At 45.0% G+C, this 21,934-nt stretch overlaps 1 protein-coding gene across 1 annotated transcript in view; it reads right to left on the reverse strand.

Moving 5' to 3' along the window:
* IL13RA1 (interleukin 13 receptor subunit alpha 1) overlaps positions 1 to 21,934 on the reverse strand; it is an 86,854-nt gene that overhangs the window by 42,703 nt on the left and 22,217 nt on the right. Inside the window, exons 6-9 of the mRNA XM_060182653.1 lie at positions 21,396 to 21,534; positions 18,721 to 18,841; positions 4,803 to 4,975; positions 1,881 to 2,032 (exon numbers count right to left, since the gene is read on the reverse strand). Of these exons, the coding sequence (XP_060038636.1) occupies positions 1,881 to 2,032; positions 4,803 to 4,975; positions 18,721 to 18,841; positions 21,396 to 21,534 (585 nt within the window). The remainder of the gene's footprint in view (positions 1 to 1,880; positions 2,033 to 4,802; positions 4,976 to 18,720; positions 18,842 to 21,395; positions 21,535 to 21,934) is intronic.

Raw genomic sequence — 21,934 nt, forward strand, 5'->3', positions numbered from 1 at the left:
GGGCCAGTCCACAGCACTTGGTCTCTGAGCTTAGCCCTCAGTCACAGGGCTGTGACAGGTGGTCAGCAAGTCAGAGTCGCGGTATCTGTGGTCTGCAGGCGCCATCTCATGGAAGCTCTATGCCTGTGACATCAGCATGCTCCAACTGGGCCCAGGTTGCAAATTTTGCAAAAGAACCAATGGAGGTGGCCATCATTTGGTTTGTGGCTCTAACCCAAGTGTCAACTGTGCCCCCAGTTGAGCTCAAACTTTACCATGTGCAAGGACCAGGATTCAAATCCACCAGCAGCACATAGGAGCACCAGGCACAAGGAAAGCATCATGACATAATACAGAAGTGTTCTGTGCCTCATATGCTCTCTGTCACTCAGTCTCTGTCTAAGAAAAAAGAAGAAGGAGAAAGAGGAGGAGAGGGGAGGGGGAGGAGAGGGAGGAGGGGGAGGAGGGGGAGGAGGGGAAGAATCCACTAGGAGTGATGGCAATTACACAAAGATCCTTTGAACATGGAGGTAGGAGGAGAAGGACAAGGTGGAGGAGGTGGGGATAGGGAGAAAATAGGAGGGGAGGGGAGGGAGAAGAGGAAGTGGAGAAGTAGGAGAGGAGGAGAAGGGAGAGAAGGAGGAGAAAAAGGAGGAGAGGGAGTTGAAGGAGGAAGGTGGAAGAGAAGGAGGACAAGAAGGAGAAGAAAGAGAGGAGGAGGGAGAGAAGGAAGAAGAGTAGAAGGAAGATGAAGAGAAGTAGAAGACAAGGAAAAGGAAGAGGAAGGGAAGGAGGATGAGGAGGAGGCAGAGAGACAGAGAAGGGGAAGGAAGGGAAGAAGGAAAAGGAGGAAGGGAGGAGAACAGGAGAAAGAGGAGGAGGAGAAATGTTTGCAACCTCTAAAGGGTCAGGCTGGAACTGACACCCTCTGCTTGCACCACTTTCTGCTCAGCACTCCACAGGGACCTCTGTACCCAGCACATAGCAGACTCCAGCCACCCTAAATAGACACAAGACAGTGGCGGCTAACTCTTTCAACTGCCCACATACTCTCGGAAAAAGGAGCCAGCTAGCCAAGATTCCTGTCCTCCGCCCTGGTAAGCTTTCCTACAGCCTCTCTGGTGACACCAACTTCCTTTCAGTCTCTTCCAAGACCCAAGCTCATTCTTCCCTGTGGTTCCCTGCTCCCCCTTGGATCATCACACCGCTCGCCTCCCCTCATCACTCCAGTCTCCTCTCAAATGTCCTCCTCGCCACTGGCCTCGCTACAGGTGACCCGCCCTACCTAGGAGGGTCCAGAGCTCATTCTCTGTCATCACAAGCGGATCTTCTCCATAGCATTCCTTCTCTGAAATTAGCTGTCTGGCTTACATCTGTATGTTCTAGTGCTGGGAATTGTTCGTCGGGTCTCATGAGCATATAAAGGAAAGTCTGGCACAGAGGAGACATGTAATGAACTTTTTCGGTCTTTTTCAGCAGCAGGTGGCGATGGTGACGGTGAAGGAGAAGAGCACAAGACTGGCAATGAGTGAGTTCCTGGGTCCATTTCCCAGCACTGTAAATGCCATAGGAACACTCTGGCCTCAGTATCTCCTTTCCTCTGTCTTAAGATATCAGATTCTGAACAGATGAATGAATGCATGATGATGTAAGGCACGGTTTGATCTTGTGCTTAATACTACCATTAACCTACCCACACACCTTCCTTCAGGCTCTAGTTTAGATGAGAAGTGTCTTCATTATCATCATCATTATCATCATCATGTGATGAGTCCAGGCACTCTGGTTCATATATCTGTCTAAAGACTGCACTGCAAGATAATTTGAATTATAGAAGGAGAAAAAAAACACCCAAGTAAGCACAGATATCTGAAAGGAAAACAGCAACTACAACAACTTACATGGAACACGTTAGATGTATCAGATTGGGTGTTGTTGACTTCTATTTGGTAAGATAAGCAGCTTCTTTGAAAATTCTGTGGATTCTTCCATCTCACATACAAGTTGCCATTTTGGAAGAACAGACTTTTAATATGTGGAGGGCCGGGCTTCACTGAGAGTCAGAAAGAGATGAATGTGCATTAGTTTCCAGAATTTATTGACACAGGGATGAAACAATAGTGATGGTCACAATGTTACACTGCAATACAGCTGACTGCTTTTAATAGCCTTATGTGGTCATATATAAAACTTTAGATGCTTTATATGTGATTAGTGTAGAGAGCTTATTTTATTTCATTTCAATATTTCCTTTGCTTATTTTAGTGAGTTACAGAGAAAAAGATAGAGAAAGAGAGAGAGAGAGGGAGAAAGAGAGAGAGAGAGATGGAGAGAGAGAGAGACTTACTGTGGCACTGAGGATTGAACCTGTGATCTCAGAGTCTCAGGCATGAAAGTCTTTTGCAAAGCCACTATGCTGCGTCCCCAGTCCAAGAGCTTACGTTAAATGGTCTAGTAAAATGGACTTAAGGACCATCTTGAGGAGGTGAATCAGACAGATAACCATGAACTCTGTCCTGTACCTAGTTAGAAGACAGCCTACATAGAATCAAGACATGCTCACATATAGGAAATAAAATTCGGGGCTGGTCAGTGGCACACACATTACCATGTGCTACTACCTGAGTTTGAGACCCCACTCCCCACCTGCAGGAAGGAAGCTTCATGAGTGGTAAAGCAGGTCTACAGGTGGCTTTCTTCCTCTCTATCTCCCCCTCCCCTCTCAGTTTCTATCTGTCCTACCAAATACAAATCGAAAAAAGAGAGAAAGAAAGAGGGGAAAAAACTGGCTTTCGGGAATTGTGGATTTATATGTAGTGCCAACACTGAGTCCCAGCAATAACCCTGGTGGTAATAAATAAGTTAATTCATTAAATTCTTGAGTTCAGATGTGCCTCTTCCCAATGGCTCAAAAGAGGAAAGTGTCCCCAGCTGTCACTTGTGCCAATCAATGACCACAATGGAAACACGAGACTCAGGGTAATACACCCAGTAAAGTACACACATTACCATTCCCAAGGACCTGGGTCTAAGCTCCTGGTCCCTACCTGCAGAGGGGAAGCTTCACAAGTGGTGACACAGAGTTACAGGTATCTCTCTTTCCTCTCTAACTCCCCTTTACCTGTCAACTTCTTCATGTATCTGTGTATTGAATAAAATATGAAAAGACGGAGAGGGGAGGGGAGGGGGAGGGGAGGGGGAGGGGAGGGGGAGGGGAGGAGGGAGCGGAGGGGAGGGGAGGGGCGGGGAGGGGCGAGGTGAGGTGAGGTGAGGCAAGGTGAGGCGGGGCGGGGCGAGGTGAGGTGAGGTGAGGCAAGGTGAGGCGGGGCGGGGCGAGGCGGAGCAGGGCGGGGCAGGGCGAGGCAGGGAGAGGAGAGGCATGAAGTTTGTCTCTGGCGCCTCCTACAACATGGATGAATCTCAAAGACATCACACTAAATGTCACCAAAGAACAATGACTTCAAGGTTCCATTCTTGTAGTCTAACTTCAGTAGTCAAAACCAGAAAATACAGAGATGGCACCCAAGGGCTAGGGAAGGGCAGAAGGGGGATTTGCTTTCAGTGGACACAGGGTTTCAGTTTTACCAGATGAAAACAATTCTAAAGGGGGCCAGGAGGTGACTCACTTACTAGAATGCACATGCTACCATGTGCAAGGACCAGGGTTCAAGTCCCCAGTTCCCTTCCAGAAAGAACAGGGATGAGTTTTACAAGACAGGCCCATTAAGGACCATCTGCTAAGCAAGGACAGTGGGGAAGGGGAGGGAACAGAGAAGAGACTGAGGACTGATTCCCCCCACCTGGAAAGCTGCCTTTGCTCTGTGGTTAGCCTACACATCCATAACTATATGAAAGGGTGATAGATGATCTCATGAAAAAGACTCTCGGGCTCTGGGAAAAATAAGATTGCTAAGGGAGGGAAGGAAGGTGGGAGGGGTGGGAGAAGGGGACCCAATCTGATCACGGGAAGGAAACCAGAGCTTTGCTGGCAGGTAGAGAGGAGCTAACACGTGTACTGATGCCGCACTGAGGAACTTTATCCAGTGCTGTCTAACAATGGTATACCAATAAAATTTTAATTACAAAAATGAGTCATTTTTAACAGAAAGGGGTGCTAAATAACTCTGTGTCCACAGACAATGGGAGCTGGTGCTAATTCCTAGTTAATTTGCCTATAAATCTTCGGCCTGCCACTTAGCCAGAACTGGAGCTCCCAGCTAGGATATTATAATACACAAATACCGTGTGTGTGTGTGTGTGTGTGTGTGTGTGTGTGTGTGTGTGTGCGTGTGTGTAGAGAAAAACGGGATCTCAAGCAGAGATATTTATAGAGGTTTATTTATTTTATTTTACAACACTGAGAGAAATAAAGAAGGGGAGATAGAGAGGTAGAGAGAAAAAAAAAGACTCCTGTAGTATGTGCTGGGTTCAAGCCCCTACTCCCCATCTGCTGGGGGAAAGGAAGTCAGGAGAGATAGAGTGAAGCTGCAGGTCTCTCTCCTCTGTTTCTCAGTTATAGCAAAAAAAAAAAAAAAAAAGCACAAAGAAGAAAAAGGAAGACAAATAGCTACCATGAAAGGTAGAGCTGGATAGGCACAAAACCCCAGCAATCAGGCTGGTGGAAATAAAGAAATAAATGAATACCACAGATAGACAAAGATTAAAATTTCAGAGAATTTATCAAGGAGATATCTATAAACAGCCCATGTTTTCCTGTGTAGGGTCATCACAGCAAAATCATCGTTATCATGCATTAATTAGTAGTACCGATTTTTCAAAATCCACAACCCTTTTTATCTACACCGGCAGAAAAAAAAACTTACCATGAGATGACGGGGTCACTATACTGTAGGATGGTCTGATTTTTCCTGCATTATCCTTAACCATGATTTGGACATTGAGATCATTCTCTTTAGTCACCACAAAGGAGCAACCGAAGTACTGACCTTCTCTACAGAAGTTTTGACATTGAAGGATACTACCTAGACTTTCATACCTACAAGATAAAATGAGACGGCATTCTGTATGATTCTGAATGAGACATTTAAGGGGGGAGGAGGAGGAAAGTGTGGTGTGTGTATGTGTGTGTGTGTGTGTCTACATATACATATTTTTTTAATTTTTTTAATATTTATTTTATTTATTTATTCCCTTTTGTTGCCCTTGTTGTTTTATTGTTGTAGTTATTATTGTTGTTGTCATTGTTGGATAGGACAGAAAGAAATGGAGAGAGGAGGGGAAGACAGAGAGGAGGAGAGAAAGATAGACACCTGCAGACCTGCTTCACCGCCTGTGAAGCGACTCCCCTGCAGGTGGGGAGCCGGGGTTCGAACCGGGATCCTTATGCCGGTCCTTGTGCTTTGCACCACCTGCGCTTAACCCGCTGCGCTACAGCCCGACTCCCTACATATACATATTTTAATGACAGAGAAACTGAGAGGGAAGTGAGAGATAGGGAGAAAGAGAGACAGAGAGGCACTTACAGCACCTTTGCTGGTCATAAAACTCCCCTCCTGCGGGTGGGGTCTGAGGGCTTGAACTTGCGTCTTTGTGAACTATAATATGTAAACTCTACAAATGCCTGGCCCATCGAATTTTTCTAATGAATGAAGGTGGGTTTAAGACAGCATTTACAGTAAGACAAGATAGGTTTTTTTTTTTCTCTCTTTCTTTCTTTCTTGACATAGAGAGGCAGAGAAACAGAGAGTGATAGACATCACAGCACCACAGTTGCTTTCAATATTGTGGGGGGCTGGCCTTGAACCTGAGTCCCGCACATAGCAAAGCAGTGCACTATCCAAGTGAGAGTTATTTCATTGGCCCAAGATATATATATATTAAGCCTAGTTCATCATGTAGCTCCATTTTGCACTTTAGGAAGAAAGAGAATATTCCCATCAAATAAATAGTGGCACTTTTTGATAGTTACAGAACTTGTAGAGGTCCTGCCTCTTCCCGCTCTTGTGAAAGGAAAGCTGGTAGGGAGCTAGGACTAAGCTTTGTGCTTCTTGAAACTGTTTCATCTACTCAAACCCCAAGCTTTGCTCTGGTTCCTCTACCTGCTCCTTCCTTGTTTTCTTGTTGTGTGTCCCCTTTCTTTCCTTCTCACAAGTGTCCCCCCAAATCCTGGCATTCTGCATAGTCCTATTTCTTTGATTCCACAACATTTGCAGTGAGGGGAGGCTAAGGGTTTACAGTCCAGTTGCTGACACATGGGAACAATTTCTCACCTCCACGATAATGCATGTGGAGAACACTCTCACCCCCGACCTAGGTCCTTTTCCACTATCATGCACCAGGACCCCAAAGCCCTTTCCATCCCCTTCCTTCTTCTCCTCCTTACCCGGAGTCTTTTGCTTTGGTGCAGTCCACCACCCCCAGTCCAAGTTTCACTTTGTGTTTTCCCTTTCTGTCCTTGTTTTTAAGTTCCACCTCTAAGTGAGATCATCTAGTATTTATCTCACTTAAAACAAGTCCGTCAAGAGCCATCCAATATCCACACAATGGAATACTACTCAGCTGTTAAAAATGATGAAGCCCTTACTATTTGTTACTGTCCCTTCAGTTACTCTCAGTTTATCAATTTCATCCATTGCCTAGAATTTCTAGTCTAGGAATGCCTAGTCCTGATTTGTTTCCTTGGAGTTAGTCCCAAATTTCTAACTGCTCAACTGGAGTGTTCCACTCTCAAGTTCACCATGGGAAAACATGTGTCCCAGCTTCCCTGTCAAAATGTCTTTTCTTCTAACTGCCCGTTTCCATCCACTAGCGCTCAGTTTTCTTTGGAATCCTCCTTTAGACCCTTTGCAGTCTTCTCTCCATTTCCCTATGCTCTGTCCACCATATTCTGTATTATCTCCTTTTGCAATGCTTTATTGGATTCTCCCCTTCTTTCAATTTTATTTATTTAAAGTGAAAGTGTGTGTGTGTGTGTGTGTGTGAGAGAGAGAGAGAGAGAGAGGGAGAGCCATCAGAGCAATGCTCAGGTCTGACTTCTGGTGGTGCTAGGGATTGAACCTGGGACCTCAGAGCCTCAAGCCTGAAAGTCTTTTGAAGAACCACTATGATGTTTCCCTAGCCCTGGTTCTCCCTGGGACAGTCCCATTATCCCCAGCCTGCTGCAGGCCCTAGTCACTTTGGGGTCCAGCTCCTCTCCATATTGACTCCACCTGTCTTCAGTTCCACTACTAGATCAAGGTTTGTATATGCAGTAATAACTTTCTTTTTGTTTCATTCTCCTATATACCTTTAAATGTTGTCGACGGCCAGAGTTGCTAATGTCATTTTATTTCCCAAGTCAAAACTCCTGACACATGCCTTTCCCCAGCAATCACTGGCGCCTTGCCCAGTGCTGCCAGACAGAAATGTGCTCATTACGCTTTTGCATCTTGGCTATCACAGAACTGTCTTTTGTATTAACTAGCAGGAGTCAGTCAACCCTTACACCACCAGCCACAGTGGATATTGTGTAAGTATGATGCAAAGGAAGGAAGGAAGGAAGGAAGGAAGGAAGGAAGGAAGGAAGGAAGGAAGGAAGGAAGGTAGGAAGGAAGGATTTCGAAAAGGAACCAGCAGTGAGGCATCACAACTCCTTCCTTGACTTGTCACTTGAGAACCTGTAGTGATTTTGCAAAGATTTATTTAGTATTTTATTTATATCTGAGAAACATACACAGAGAGAGAACACCACAGCATCACTCTGGCACATGCAGTGCCAGGGACTGATTTCTGGATCTCATGCTTGAATGTCCAATGCTTGATCCACCTTCTGGACCGCTGCCTGCATCTAATTAATTATGTATTTATTTAGAGAAATAAAGCCAGAGAGAGAAAGAAAGTAAAAGAGATTAAAGAGAGAGAGATCATAGCTGCCTTCAATGCAGTGGAGGCCAGGCTTGAACCTGGGTTGTGCATTTGAGCTCTTTCACCAATCCAATTGGTACCAATTTAAAGAGAAAATTGCTCAAACCCACTCCCAGAAAACCTGAGGCTCTGTCCAGACTGGGGCAATCAGCATTTTGAGAGCAGCTTAGCAGGGGCTTCTTCTAATGCAAATCAGGTTTCACAAAGCTCATATAGGGGCCTGGTGGTGACACACCTGTCAAGTGTACATATTGTAGTGCACAAGGACCTGGGTTCAGGCCCAGGGGGGAAGCTTCACAAATGATGAAGCAGCACTGAAGGTTTCTCTCTCTCTCTCTCTATCCCTCCTTCCCTCTTCCCCCTCAATTTCTCCCAGTCTCTATCAACAATAAAAATATTAAAACTATTTTTGAAAAACCTCCTATCTGGGGGCTGGGGCAGTGGTGCACCTGATTAAGTATCCAAACTACCATGTGAAAGGACCTGCATTCGAGTCCCCACTGCCCACCTACAGGGGATGTTTCACAGGAGGTGAAGCAGGTCTGCAGGTTTCTCTCTCTCTCTCTCTTTCCCTTTTCCTCTCAATTTCTATTTGTCCTATCTAACAAAAAAGGAATAAATGGCTGTTAGGAGCAATGAATTCATACTGCTAACAATGAACCCCAGCGATAGCTTTGGTGGCAATAAAGAGAAAAGCAAAGGTAGTTTCTTCAACAAACAACTGTATATCCACATAAAAAACTAAAGCTAGTCAGGAGTTTTATACTCATGGTTAACAGACCTAAATGTAAAAGTACAAAACTGTAAAGCTCTAGGAAGGTTAACAAGAGAAAAACTGGGGGGGGGGGGAGACGGGCAGTAATGCAGCAGGTTAAACGCACAAGGCGCAAAGCCCAAGCACCAATGTAAGAATGCCGGTTCGAGACCCCGGTCCCCCACCTGCAGGGGGTCACTTCACAAGTGGTGAAGCAGGTCTGTAGGTGTCTGTCTTTCTCTCCCCGTCTCCCTTCTTCTCTTCAATTTCTCTCTGTCATATCCAACAACAATAAAAGCAATGACAACAACAATAATAATGACAACAACAAGAGTAACAACAAGGGCAACAAAATGGGAAAAAAAGGGAAACTATACCAGCAAAGACATAGTCTCTAAAAGATATTATGGGAGAGATCCATCAAAGCAAAAAATGTCTGCTCTGCCAAAGATATTATCAAGAGAAGGGAAGGACAAGCTCAAACTTGGCAAAGGTTCTGAAGTCCCAGGTTTAATCCCTCTCACCACAGTAAGTCAGAGCTAAACAGTGCTCTGGTGTTAATCTTTCTTCCCATGCTCTGGATTTTGATTCTTCTAATAAGTGTACAGTGATGTATATTTGTTGCTTTAATTTGCATTTTCTGATAACATATGTAGTAGGGCATCTCTTCACCTTTCTATATATCATTAAAATAAAATAATACTCTTTTTAAATGAAAGAAAGTTCTTGATTCTTAAGAGATGGAGGCAATTACAGAAATTACATGAAAGTCATTTTGCCTGTCTCTGGAAGTATGTCAATGCCCATGTTCAGTGGGGAAGCAATTACAGAAGCCAGACCTTCTACCTTCTGCACCCCATAATGACCCTAGGTCTATACTTCCAGAGGGTTAAAGAACAGGAAAGCTATCAGGGGAGGGGATGGGATATGGAGTTCTGGTGGTGGGATTTGTACATCTCTTATCCTATGGTCTTGTCACTATTTCCATTTTATAAATAAAAATCTTAAAAAAGAGAGATGGTACATAAGGTTTCCCCCTCCCCCTTTTACTAGTGGTGTGGGGTCCTATAATTCATGAGTAAAAGTCTTTTAAAAACTAAGTTAGGGGTCAGGAGATAGTTCACCCAGTAGAGTGCACACCTTACCATATGCAAGGACCTGGGTTTGAGCCCCTGGCCACCATATGAGTGCACATGAACAGGGGAAGCTTCACAAGTGGTAGAACATTGCTGTGGTGTCTCTTCTTCTCTGTCTCTCTTTCCTTCTGACACCTATATCTTTACAAAACAGAGAAAGAGACACAGAGAGATTGACTGACCACTGGGAGTTGCGGAATCATGCAGGCACGAAATTTTAGTGAAAATCCTGGTGGTAAAAAAAATTGTGTTTTAATTTAAAAAAATGAAAATCTAGTTACTATCAATGCTAGTTTTTGGATTAGACAGACCTGGAATATTTTCTGCCCACACCTAGAAACAGAAACTGAAGAAACTGGTGAAATAAGAAACAGTCTTGTTATATAACTAAAAAAAACTATGTAGAAAAAAAAATAGTTCCTTTGAAATAATGAAAGATTCCTCTAACGTGTAGTCTATGAGACTGCTTTTTCAGTTCTGTACTCAAGTTTTCAACACATTCTCATGGACCCCAGATATGTGTTTGTGTGTGTGTGTGTGTGTGTGTGTGTGTGTGTGTGTGTGTGTGTGTGTGTGTTGCTGCAATTTAGAAAAAATATGTAATAAAGGGAAAAATAGTGAATTTTTTTGCCTCCAGGGTTATTGCTAGGGCTCAGTGCCTGCACAATGATTCCACTGATCCTTTGAATGCATTTTTTTGATAGGACAGAGAGAAACTGGGGGGGAGATACAGAGGGAGAGAGACATTTGCAGATCTGCTTCACCTCTTGTGAAGCAAACCCCCCACAGGGACACAGGTGGGGAGCCAAGGGCTCCCACAAGGGATCCTTGTGTGGGTCCTTGTGCTTCTTATTATGTGCGCTTAACCTGGGGAGCCTACTGCCTGACCCTGAAAAATAATGATTTTTAACAGAGTTCTTTGGGGAGTACTTGTGAATGATCAGGATGACAAAGACAGAAGGCATTCATTCAGCTGCTTTCCTTAACCCTCACAGTCACTGTAAGTAGGACATGTGCAAAGTTAAAGGTTATTTCCTCAAGTCTGAAGGTGATTAATGCAGTAAGAAATTCCCTGAAATTTATTGGCAAGGCTACTCTATAGACATGTTTTGTTTTTTTGGGTTTTTTGTTTTTGTTTTTGTTTTTTTTGCTTTGCCAACCAGAGTTATTATTGGGACTTGGTGCCTGAACAGTGAACCCACAACTTCTGGCAGCCTTTTCTTCTCTTTACTCCCCCCTTCTTTTTTCTTTTTTTTTTCTTTCTTTCTTTCTTTCTTTCTTTCTTTTGATAAGAAATTGAGGAGGAGATAGAGAGCAAGAGGGAGAGGGAGGGGGAGGGGGAGAGGGAGAGGGAGAGGGAGAGGGAGAGGGAGAGGGAGAGGGAGAGGGAGAGGGAGAGGGAGAGGGAGAGGGAGAGGGAGAGGGAGAGGGAGAGGGAGAGGGAGAGGGAGAGGGAAAAATACAGTCCTGCCCTGGTCCTCCCCTGCAGAGGGAGGTAAGCTTCATGGGAAGTAGAACAGTGCTACAAATGTCTCTTTCTCTCATCCTATCTCCCCCTTCCATCTCAGTTTGTGTCTGTCTCTATCAAATAAAAAAGAAAAGAAAAGAAATAGCCAGTGAGAGCATTAGACTCATAGAGTCATAGTGAAGGCACCAAACTCCAGTGATAACCCTGGTGGCAATCAACCTGTCTTTAAAAGCCTGTAGTAACAGTTCTCTCTAGACCTCAATCTGACTTCCATTCATTTATGTCTTAATCATTTTATCAATGTCACCAGGCTTATTTGTGTTTTTTTTTTTTTGCTGGGACTTCACACCTATTCAATTCCTCTTTCTTCTTTTTCAGATGGGAGGTGAGAGACAGGGAAGGAGAGAGAGAAGCAGAGAGAAGGAGACAGCACTGCTCCACTACTTGTGAAGCTTCCCTTCTGCCTGGTGCTCCTATGTGGTGGCCGGGAGATCGAACCCAGGTACTCACATGGTGAACTGTGAGGTTTATCAGGTGAGCCATCTCCTGGCCCCCTTACACCACCTGTCCTTTGAAGAATCCGAGATACTCAACGTTCCTCTGTGTTCATTCCTCAATTGGAAAGCCACTCCAAGGCTGGGGAGATAGCCTTGGATAGCAAAAAGACTTTTTATGCCTGAGGCAGCAAAGGTCCTACGTTCAGTTATAAACTAGAGCTGAGCAGTGCCCTGGGAAAATAAAGTGGTGGTAGGGAGCAGGCATGAACACACCTAGTTGAGCACACACATCAGCATGTGCGAGGAGCTGGGTCAAGTTCCCTGCTCCCCACCTACAGGAGGGAAACTTCATCAGTGGAGCAGTGCTGCAGGTGTCTCTCTTCTTCTCTATCTCCCCCTTCCCTCTCAATGTCTCACTGTCCTGTCAAATGAAAAAGAAATAACATGGGGCTGGGTGGTGACACATCCAGTTGATTACACAAATTACCATGAGCAAGGATCCAGGTTCAAGCCCCCCAGTTCCCCACCTGCAGGAGGGAAACTTCGTAAGTGGTGAAGCAGTGTTGCAGGCGTCTCTCTGTCTCTCTCCTTCTTCTGTCTCAATTTATTGTCTCTATCCTAAATAAATAAATATAAACCACAATTTAAAAAAAAAAAACCTAAAAAGAAATTTAAAGCATAATTTAAAAACACACACACAATCACTGTAAGACAGTCTGAAGTAGTCATATTGCCTAAGCCCTTGCTCCCAAGAATTCAACATTTTTATAAGGGACAGCCACTGTGTAACAGACATGGGGTGGGGGTTGGCAGACACTGCCCATTCTCAGGGGAGAACAAGGGACAGACAGGCCTACCACCAAGTAAACAGGAAATGGTAACACAGGGTGCTGAGGGCTAGGACATGGGAAAGTGCACAGTGGTGTGGGTCACAGCCATGGGCGCGTTGCATTGAGAGGGCCTTGAGAGGTCAGGGCAGACTTTCCTCAAGAGGAAGTTCTATATGAACTGAGATAAGAGGGCCCACTAAGAAAGAGAGCACCCACAGACGAAAGGGCAAGGCTGGGGCTGCCAGGACAGAGGACACATACACTGTCCTGTCTGAATTTTCTGTTTGGATTCCACTGTCCTGAATGTGGGTAGAGCTTGTCTGAGGAACTGAAAGCAGTTCAGTTAGGGTGGTAGAGCTCAAGAGTGGTGTGGAGGCCTAGAGATGAGGGAGACTGAGACTTGAGAGACTGATAAAGCCTAGAGTGGAAAGGAGTCTGTCCTGTAAGAGGTCTTGAGTCTATCCTGAAGCTACCAGAGAGCCATGGAATTGTGGGAAGTCAAAGAAAGTAAAGAGGGTCATGTAGGCCAGAGAATGATGAGAACTCAAGTGGGAGGTCCTGCAGGGTTGAATCAGGAAACGGTGCCTTCTTCATAGGCCTGGGGCCCCAACTGCTACCCCTAGCATAACTCAGGATAAAATGGTGACAAATAGTGCTACAGGGCAGGTGAAATAGCTCACCCAGGTAGCGCACCTGTTTTGCCATGCATGTGACTCAGGTTCGAGCCAGGGACCCAGTGCTGTCGTCTATCCATCATCTGTCTCGGTACACAGACACACAAACACATGAGCACACAGGTTTAACTGGAATAGTAAAGTCCCAGTAACAATATAAATTGTTAAACATACAAACTCCCTCTCTATCCCTTCTGTCTCTTATCTAAAATTAATTAAAAGTTGTTCTACTGATTATATGAGAGAGGTGGAGAGAACGTTTCGCATGAGGCAGAGGGACACACATACACACACACACACACACACACACACACACACACACACACTATTACAGGCAGTCCCCAAGATTGAAGCAGAAATTTGGGGCAATGAAAGTCTGATGCTATTACCAATTGCACTACTGTCCAGGTTATTCATTTTCATTCTTTATGCTTGATTTTTTTTTATTGCCACCAGGGTAATCACTGGGGCTCAGTGCCTGCAAGATGAATTGACTGTTCCCGGTGGCCATTTTCCTTTATTTATTTATTTATTTATTTATTTATTTATTTATTTATTTATGATAAAGACAGAGAGGGGGAGTGAGAAGGAGAAAGAGAGACACCTGCAGCACTGCTTCACCACCCATGAATTCCCCCCACACAGGTGGGGACCAGGGGCTCTAACCACGCGCCTGTGTGTGTGTGCGTGCGTGCGTGCGTGTGTGTGTATGCAAACCTACATTTCCTGATGGTAACATTTCCTCAATAGAGTACAAATCAAAACCAGGATGTTGGGGGCAGGATCAGGAGCTGGTACACCCAGATCAGCACACACATTACCATGGGCAATGATCTGGGTTCAACCCCCTGGTCACCACCTGCAGGGGGGAAGCTTCATAAGTGGTGGAAATAGTGAAGCAGGTCGGCAGGTGTCTTTATCTCTCCTTATCTCCTCCTCCCATCTCCATTTCTGTCCTGACAAAGGAAAAGACAGAAGAAAATAACCCAGGAAGTTGATCCTGGTACACTCCCCCAAACTTACTCATAGTTTAGCAGCATTACGTGTGTGTGTGTGCGTGTGCGTGCACGCACATGTAGTTCTATGCAACTGTATTTTGGGTTTTTTTAAACATACTTTACCATACTAATGCAAAAGGGAGAGAGCACCAGAGCATCACTCTGGCACATGCAATGTGAGGGATCAGATTTAGGTCCTCAGGTTTGAGAGTCCGATGCTTTCTCCACCACACCACATCCAGTACCACTCTCTGCAAATTTGTGTGTACAGACAGAGGATACTTCTGCTCTTATAACAATTCTTTGAGTTGCCTTGGTGAGATAGCTCGCTTAGATACTTTGCTTCTTTGTCCTGTGCATGAGCCAAATTTAAGACCAGCCCTTACTACACTGAAGGAAGTTGTGGTACTGTGATTCTCTCTCTCTCTCTCTGCCTTCTCTGTTCTTATCTAAAAGGAAAAAAAATTGCCTCAAGTTATCCTTTACATCCTTACTTTCTCCCTCTTTTCTATACCTTTACACCTGCACTCTTCTCACCCAAGACTCAACTGCCCTGGCAACAACTAATTTGCTCACCATTTCAGTGTAAAAAAAAAAAGTCTGGGATAGGGCTAGATAGCATAATGGTTATGCAGAGACTCTCATGCCTGAGGCTCCAAAGTCTCAGGTTCAACCCCTCAGCAACACCATAGCTGGAGCTGAATAGTACTCTGGTTAAAAAAAAAAGTATGTATGCTACCCTTGAGATTCACTCAAGTTATCTGGTGTATCAGTAGTTGATTTTTTTTTAATCAGTGAGTGGTATCACCTATGTGTGTGTCAGATTGTTTAACCGCTTGTTCTTTTTGTTTGTTTGCTTGTTTTTTGGTTGTTTTTTTTTTTTTTAGCTTCTATGTTTATTGCTGAGGATTTGCACCCAATTGATTCCAGTTTCCAGTGGACTTTTTTTTTTTTAAAGATAGTGAGAAATAAAGAAGCACCACAGCACTACTCACTGCTCATGCATCTTTCCTCATGCAGGAATTCTTATGTGGTGGCCAGGTACTTGGACCCAGATTCTTTGTGTGTGTGTGTGTGTGTGTGTGTGTGCCTCCAGGGTTATCGCTGGGGCTCAGTGCCTGTACTACAAATCCACTGCTCCTGGAGGCTATTTTTCCCATTTTGCTGCCCTTGATGTTGCACTTGTTGTAGTTGTTATTGGTGTCATAGCTGTTGTTGTTGTTGGATAGGACATAAATCTCAAGAGAGGAGGGGAAGACAGAGAGGAGGTGAAAAAGGTACCTGTAGACCTGCTTCTCTGCTTGTGAAGCGACCCCCTGCAGGTGGGAAGTTGAGGGCTCGAACCAGCATTCTTACACCAGCCCGTGCGCTTTGCGGCATGTGCGCTTAACCTGCTGCGTTACTGCCCAGCTCCCTGAACCCGGATTCTTACACATGGCAAAATACGTGATCCACTGGATGAGCTTTCTCCCGGCCTCCTAACCATTCACTCTTTAAAAAAATATTTATTTATTTGTTTTCCCTTTTGTTGCCCTTGTTGTTTTATTGTTGTAGTTATTGTTGTTATTGATGCGGTCATTGTTGGCTAGGATGGAGAGAAATGGAGAGAGGAGGGGAAGATAGAGAGGGGGAGAGAACAGTAGACACCTGCAGACCTGCTTCACCGCCTGTGAAGCGATTCCCCTGCTCTGCTGGTGGAGAGCCAGGGGCTCGAACTTGGATCCTTATACCAGTCCTGTGCTTAACTGGCTGTGCTATCGTTCACTGTTTTATAAAAGAAAATCTGGAGGCCAGGAAGTGACACACTTGGTTAAGCACATACACTACGCGTGAAGGGACCTGGGTTTAAGTCCCTGGTCTCCCACTTGCTGGGAAAAGCTTCACAAGTGGTGAAGCAGGGCTATGGGTATCTCTGTTTCTTTATTGCTCTCTCTCCCTCTCCCTCTCCCTCTCCCTCTCCCTCTCCCTCTCCCTCTCCCTCTCCCTCTCCCTCTCCCTCTCCCTCTCTCTTTTGCCTCCAGGGTTATTGCTGGGGCTCAGTGCCTGCACCACAAATCCATTTCTCCTGGAGGCCATTTTTTTTCCCATTTTGTTGTCCTTGTTGTTGCCATTATTGTTATTGTTGCCTTGATGTTGTTGTTGTTGGATAGGACAGAGAGAGATCAAGAGAGGAGGGGAAGACAGAGAGGGAGAAAGACACCTGCAGACCTGCTTCACCGCCATGTGTGCTTAACCAGCTGTGCTACTGCCTGACCCCCTCTCTTTCCCTCTCTATCTCCCCCTCCCTTCTCAATTTCTCTGTCTCTATCAAATAAATAATAAATAAACTTTAAAAAAGAAAAGAAAATCTGGGACTCGGGTGGTAGCGCAGTGGGTTCAGTGCAGATGGCGCAAAGCGCAAGGACAGGCTTAAAGATCCCATTCAAGCCCTGGCTCCCCACCTGCAGGGGAGTCGCTTCACAAGCGGTGAAGCAGGTCTGCAGGTGTCTATCTTTCTCTCCCCCTCTCTGTCTTCCCCTCCTCTCTCCATTTCTCTCTGTCCTATTCAACAACAACGACATCATGACTACAACAATAAAACAACAAGGACAACTAAAGGGAATAAATAAATAAATAAATAAATAAAAATTTAAAAAGCAAAAAAAAAAAAAAAACGGAAGAAAAGAAAATCCTGTCATGTCCAGTGTAAGAAAGGTGATAACTTCTACTTGACGCTTGTGCCTGTACTGACAAAATGGGTATAGTGCCAAAATGGATCTGTAACTGAGCCCTCTTCTTCTGAGCCTGACCTGATTATCAAGAGAACAAGGAAGAGGAGAACAGGTGACTCGTGCTTATCCAGCAAACTTGAGTTAGTACCCAGAGTGGGATTGACACTGCAGAGTCAGCAGATAAGAAACTTGTCTACGGGCTGGCTAAATAGCCTTGCCTGGATAGTGAACTGCTTTGTCCTGAATGCGATCCCAGGTTCGATCCTAGCCACCACCGCACTGGAGGAAGCTTTGGTGTTTTGGTTTCTTTCATTGTCTCTCTCTCTCTCTCTCTCTCTGCCTCACTGTCTGTATCAAAAACAAACAAACAACAAAAACCTGACTCCTTACTCCCGAAGTTCCGCAAACAGACAGGATTACTCTCCAAGCATATCTGAGAGGTCCTGTGGGTCTACAGTAAAGTGACTGCCACAGCCACAAAGGAACATGTACTATAGCCTTTGCTATCTACTTGCCAGCACTATCAGTTTATTTCCTCTTACTTACTTAAGTTTTAGAAATAGAGAAGACTTAGAGGGAGAAAGGGAGAGGTAGGGGTAAAGGTAGAAGTAGAGAGAGAGGCAGAGGCAGGCAGAGGCAGAGGGAGAGGGAGACACTACAGCATCAACGCTTCCCCTGATGTGGTGGAGGCCAGGCTCAAACCTGGGTCTTGCCCATGGAAAAGTAACATACTATCCATATGTGTTGGATATTTTTATGCTGCCTCCAGGCCTTTATGCCTTGGGCCTTTATACCAAAGGGTATCTGTGATCTGTCTTGTCCTTCCCAGTCATAGAAATCAAGACATTCCCTTGTCCTCTTGTGCTTACTCAACCTTGGTTTCTGCACTTGCGAATTAAGAGTTCTAACTGAAATGCAAGCTGGTATCAGATACAGAATCAAAGAGCCTGATTGTGTGTGTGTGTGTGTGTGTGTGTGTGTGTGTGTGTGTGTGTGTGTGTGTGTGTGTTTCTTTTTGTTGTCTCCAGGGCTTCATTACCCCAAGTTAATTTTTTTCAGACACTGAAAGAGGCACCACATTACTGACATTTCTTCCAGCGCCATGGAGTCCGGGCTCGAACCTGGGTCGTACACATGGCAAAGCAGTGCACTAGCTAAGTGAGCTATATCACAAGCCCCAGATGTCACCTTTGTTTCTCCGCTGGAGCCCATTCAGTGGGCTAGAGCGTCAGATCTGAACACCAAAATGAGCTTGTTCCATTGGGGAACATGCTTCTGGTAGCTTTACTTGAGTTGGGCTGACTTTACCGCTTCCACATGTGACCAAGAGCAGAGCTGCTTGTGGGAAAAACAGAGTGGGTGGGCAGCTGGTAGATGCAGAGCTGCCTGTGGGCAAGGGTGGAACTTGGGGGGTGCTACCAAAAGGAGGTTGGGTTGCTTTGATGAGGGGGAAGGGTGCACAGGTGTGTGTGGGGGGAATTCTCTAGAGAGGGGCCTCTGAGGAAGTGAGTTCTGAGGGATGGGGGGTATTTAGTCAGCAGGCTACATGGCTGGAGAGACAGGGGATCTTATTGTTGTTGCTTTTTTTTCCCCAGTAACCTATGGGTTTATAATTAGTCCTCTGATTGTTTGGAAACAACAGTCACAAAACTTGACTTTTTTTTTTCTTTTTCCACCAAAACAAATCATCCACCTTCTTGGGTTTGCAGTACAAACCAATCGTCCTCAACTTTCTCCTCTTCAAACTGGATTAAGTTCCCAACACAGTCACAGCTAGTCCGTCTCCCAAAAATCTCCCGCCCACACTCACCAGTAGTAGAGTGTGTAATTAGTGTCTGGACTTGTGTTCCTTCCAGGGAGCCAAGTACACTTCAAGAAGCTCAGGTTGTGCCAGATGCATTGGAGTTCGGTCACGGCTGACTCTGGGTCACCTAGTAAGAGCAGGCCAAAAGTTTATTTAGGATACATTAGACAAAACAGAAACACCAATTGCTGGAGAGGTCATGGGGGAAAAGGAAGTCTCCTACATTGCTGGTGAGAATGCAAGTCGGTCCAACCCCTATTGAAAACAGTTTGGAGACTCATCCAAACATGACCTGGCAATTATGACCTGGCAATTACAACCTGGCAATTCTTCTCCTGGGGATATTACCAAAGGAAACAAAAGTACCTATACTAGGGAATCTATGTGCACAGTAGCACGATTCGAAATAACCCAAACTTGGAAGCAACCCAGGTATCCAGCAATAGACGCGTGGCTAGGGAAGTTGTGCTATGCATACATAATGGAATACCACTCAGCTGTTAAAAATGAAGTCATCTCCTTCCTCTCGTCTTAGAAAGAACTTGAAGGAACCATGTTAAATGAGGTAAGTCAAAAGGAGAAGGACAAATAGTGGATGATCTCACGTAGAGGTGGGACTCAATAAACAAGGGAAGAAAAGGAAAACAGAAAGTGAAACTTGGAGTGGGTTTGGTGTATTGCAGCAAGCAAAGGACTCTGGGGAAGGAGGCAAAGAGAGGGTTTGGAGAGGGTGTTGAAGTCTCTGTCCATGAAAGTGGAGAAGGAGCTACGTAGGTAGAGAGTGTTCTCACAGTTAACTGTCAGGGGAAGGTGAGAAGTTGTGCCCAGGTATAACCCATTAACCACCCCCCAATAAAGTGGTAAAAAAAAAAAACCTCTCAAAGAAATGAGAACACGGAAAGAAATCATTGCAGCACAGGTAGAGAGAACGGTCTACGTAGCACCAAGTAATGTAGCACCAAAGGCGGGAGGTCCAAGAAGGGGCAAGATAATAGTAAGCAGTGGTACTTCCAGGCCTTTGAATGTACGTAGCCCCCTGAGTTTTCTGAGTTAGGTTACCCTCTCAAGAGTCCCAGGCAGAAGACGTAATCAACCTAGCCTCCTCAAATACAGATAAAGTTCACTAGGGGCAGTGGAATTTTATAGGCATGAAGTCCTCATGGCAAAAAGAAAAGAAGATAGGATAGGGGACAAAAAGATGTGATGCTCAACTTAGAGAAGAAATGTAGCACCATGCTCACATTCTTTCTTTCTTTCTTTCTTTCTTTCTTTCTTTCTTTCTTTCTTTCTTTCTTTCTTTTTTTTTTTGCCATCGCTGGGACTTCACTGTTCCAGGCTGACCTTTTCAAACAGAGACAGGAGACAGAGATAGAGATAGAAGGAAAGATATCCAGAATCAAAGCTTTCTGTAGCATGGTGGAGGGCAGACTTGAACTTGGGTCAAGTGTATGGTAAGCTACCCAGGAGGGCTATTTTGAAGGCCCCAGTTTCTGAATGATTAAGTGCTATTCAGGAATCAGAGGCAGTGCACCCAGTTGAGTGTACATGTTACCGTGCTCAGGGATCCAGGCTTAAGACCTTGGTTTACACCTGCAGGGGAAAGCTTCATGAGCAATGAAGTTGTGCTGTAGGAGTCTGTGTTTCTCTCTATCTCCCTCTACCTTCTCAATTTCTCCGTGTCCTTCCAAACAAAAGAAATCTAGTAAAAAAAATGATTCATGATTAGTCAACAATTTGTATGGCTTTATATGTTAACTCGTTTTCAGCCGCCAGGTTCCAGATGCTAACCATGATGCTAACCAGACTTCCCTGGGCAGATGATCCCACCAATGTGTCCTGGAGCCCTGCTTCCCCAGAGCCCCACCCCATTAGCAAAAGAGAGAGACAAGCTGGGAGTATGGATTGACTTGTCGACGCCCAAGTTCAGTGAGGAAGTAATTACAGAAGCCAGACCTTCCACCTCCTGCATCCCACAATGACCCTGGATCCATACTCCCAGAGGTTTAAAGAACAGGAAAGCTATCAGGGGAGGGGATGGGATACGGAGTTCTGGTGGTGCAAACTGTGTGGAATTGTACCCCTGTTATCCTATGTTTTCGTCAGTATTCCCTTTTTATAAATAAATAATAATATAAAAATGTGCTGAGCTCAGGAGAGAACATAATGGTTCTGTAAAAGACTTTCATGCCTGAGGCTCTGAGGTCCCAGGTTCAGACCCCAGCACCACCTGAAGCCAAAGCTGAGCAGTACTCTGATTAAAAAAATAATAATAAAACTGCTATCTAGTCATGCCTCATTGAACTCCATACTGGCTAATGGCTAACCACATAGCAAACAGGCCATAGCATGTGACCCAGGTGTAGGATTGGCTGTGCCACCTCAGTTTCTGTGACCAAAGCCCATGATGCTTGCCCAGGAATGCATTTCTCAGAACCTGTCCCCATCACTCAGCAACAAGTAATTATGAGGCATTGTTTCTCAAGCTGTCTCTGTCCACTTCAGGCAGGGACACCCTCATGTCTGTCATTGTGTTGTCAAGAGTTAGTACACAGGCCTGGCACTTAAAAACTCAGCAAATGTTTAAGAATTGAATGAATGACCAAAGGAACAACTGATGGTCATGAGCATAGAGATTAATCTAGATTTGTTGTCTAAATCCTGACGAGGTTTTCAGCTGTTACCTTCAGGGGGCCAGATGCACTTTTCTACCAGATCGCTCGGCTTCTCACTTTCATTGGAGCCACACTGGGACCGCACTTGCAGGCAAACCCGCTCGTTGAGGGCCACTTCTTCCAAACGGCGAGTTGCTGGAGCGATTCTCTGCAGTTCAAAAATTTCAAAAGGCGTAGCTTTAGCGACACCACAGAAAGGCACTTATGTCATAAAACATTAGCCAGCTCAAATGTGAAGAAAGAAAGAGAGAGAGAGAGAGAGAGAGAGAGAGAGAGAGAGAGAGGGAGAGAAAGGGAACAGTCCAGGAGGTGACACAGTGGATGAAGCATTGGACTCTCAAGTAAAGTATCCTGAGTCTGATCCCTGGTACTGCATGTGCCAGAGGGATACTTTCTCCCTGCCCCCCCCATCTCGCCCTCCTTCTCATAAACAAATAAATGTAAAAAAAAAAAAGTGGAGAGTTCATGAATGATACAGGTCATTGGTTCTCTAAGCCTGGGGTACTTTTGCTCCTCCAACTCAGGGAACATTTGACAATGCCTAGGAA

This window comes from Erinaceus europaeus, chromosome X (assembly GCF_950295315.1).
Source record: "Erinaceus europaeus chromosome X, mEriEur2.1, whole genome shotgun sequence".
In the NCBI taxonomy this organism is placed as follows: domain Eukaryota; kingdom Metazoa; phylum Chordata; class Mammalia; order Eulipotyphla; family Erinaceidae; genus Erinaceus; species Erinaceus europaeus.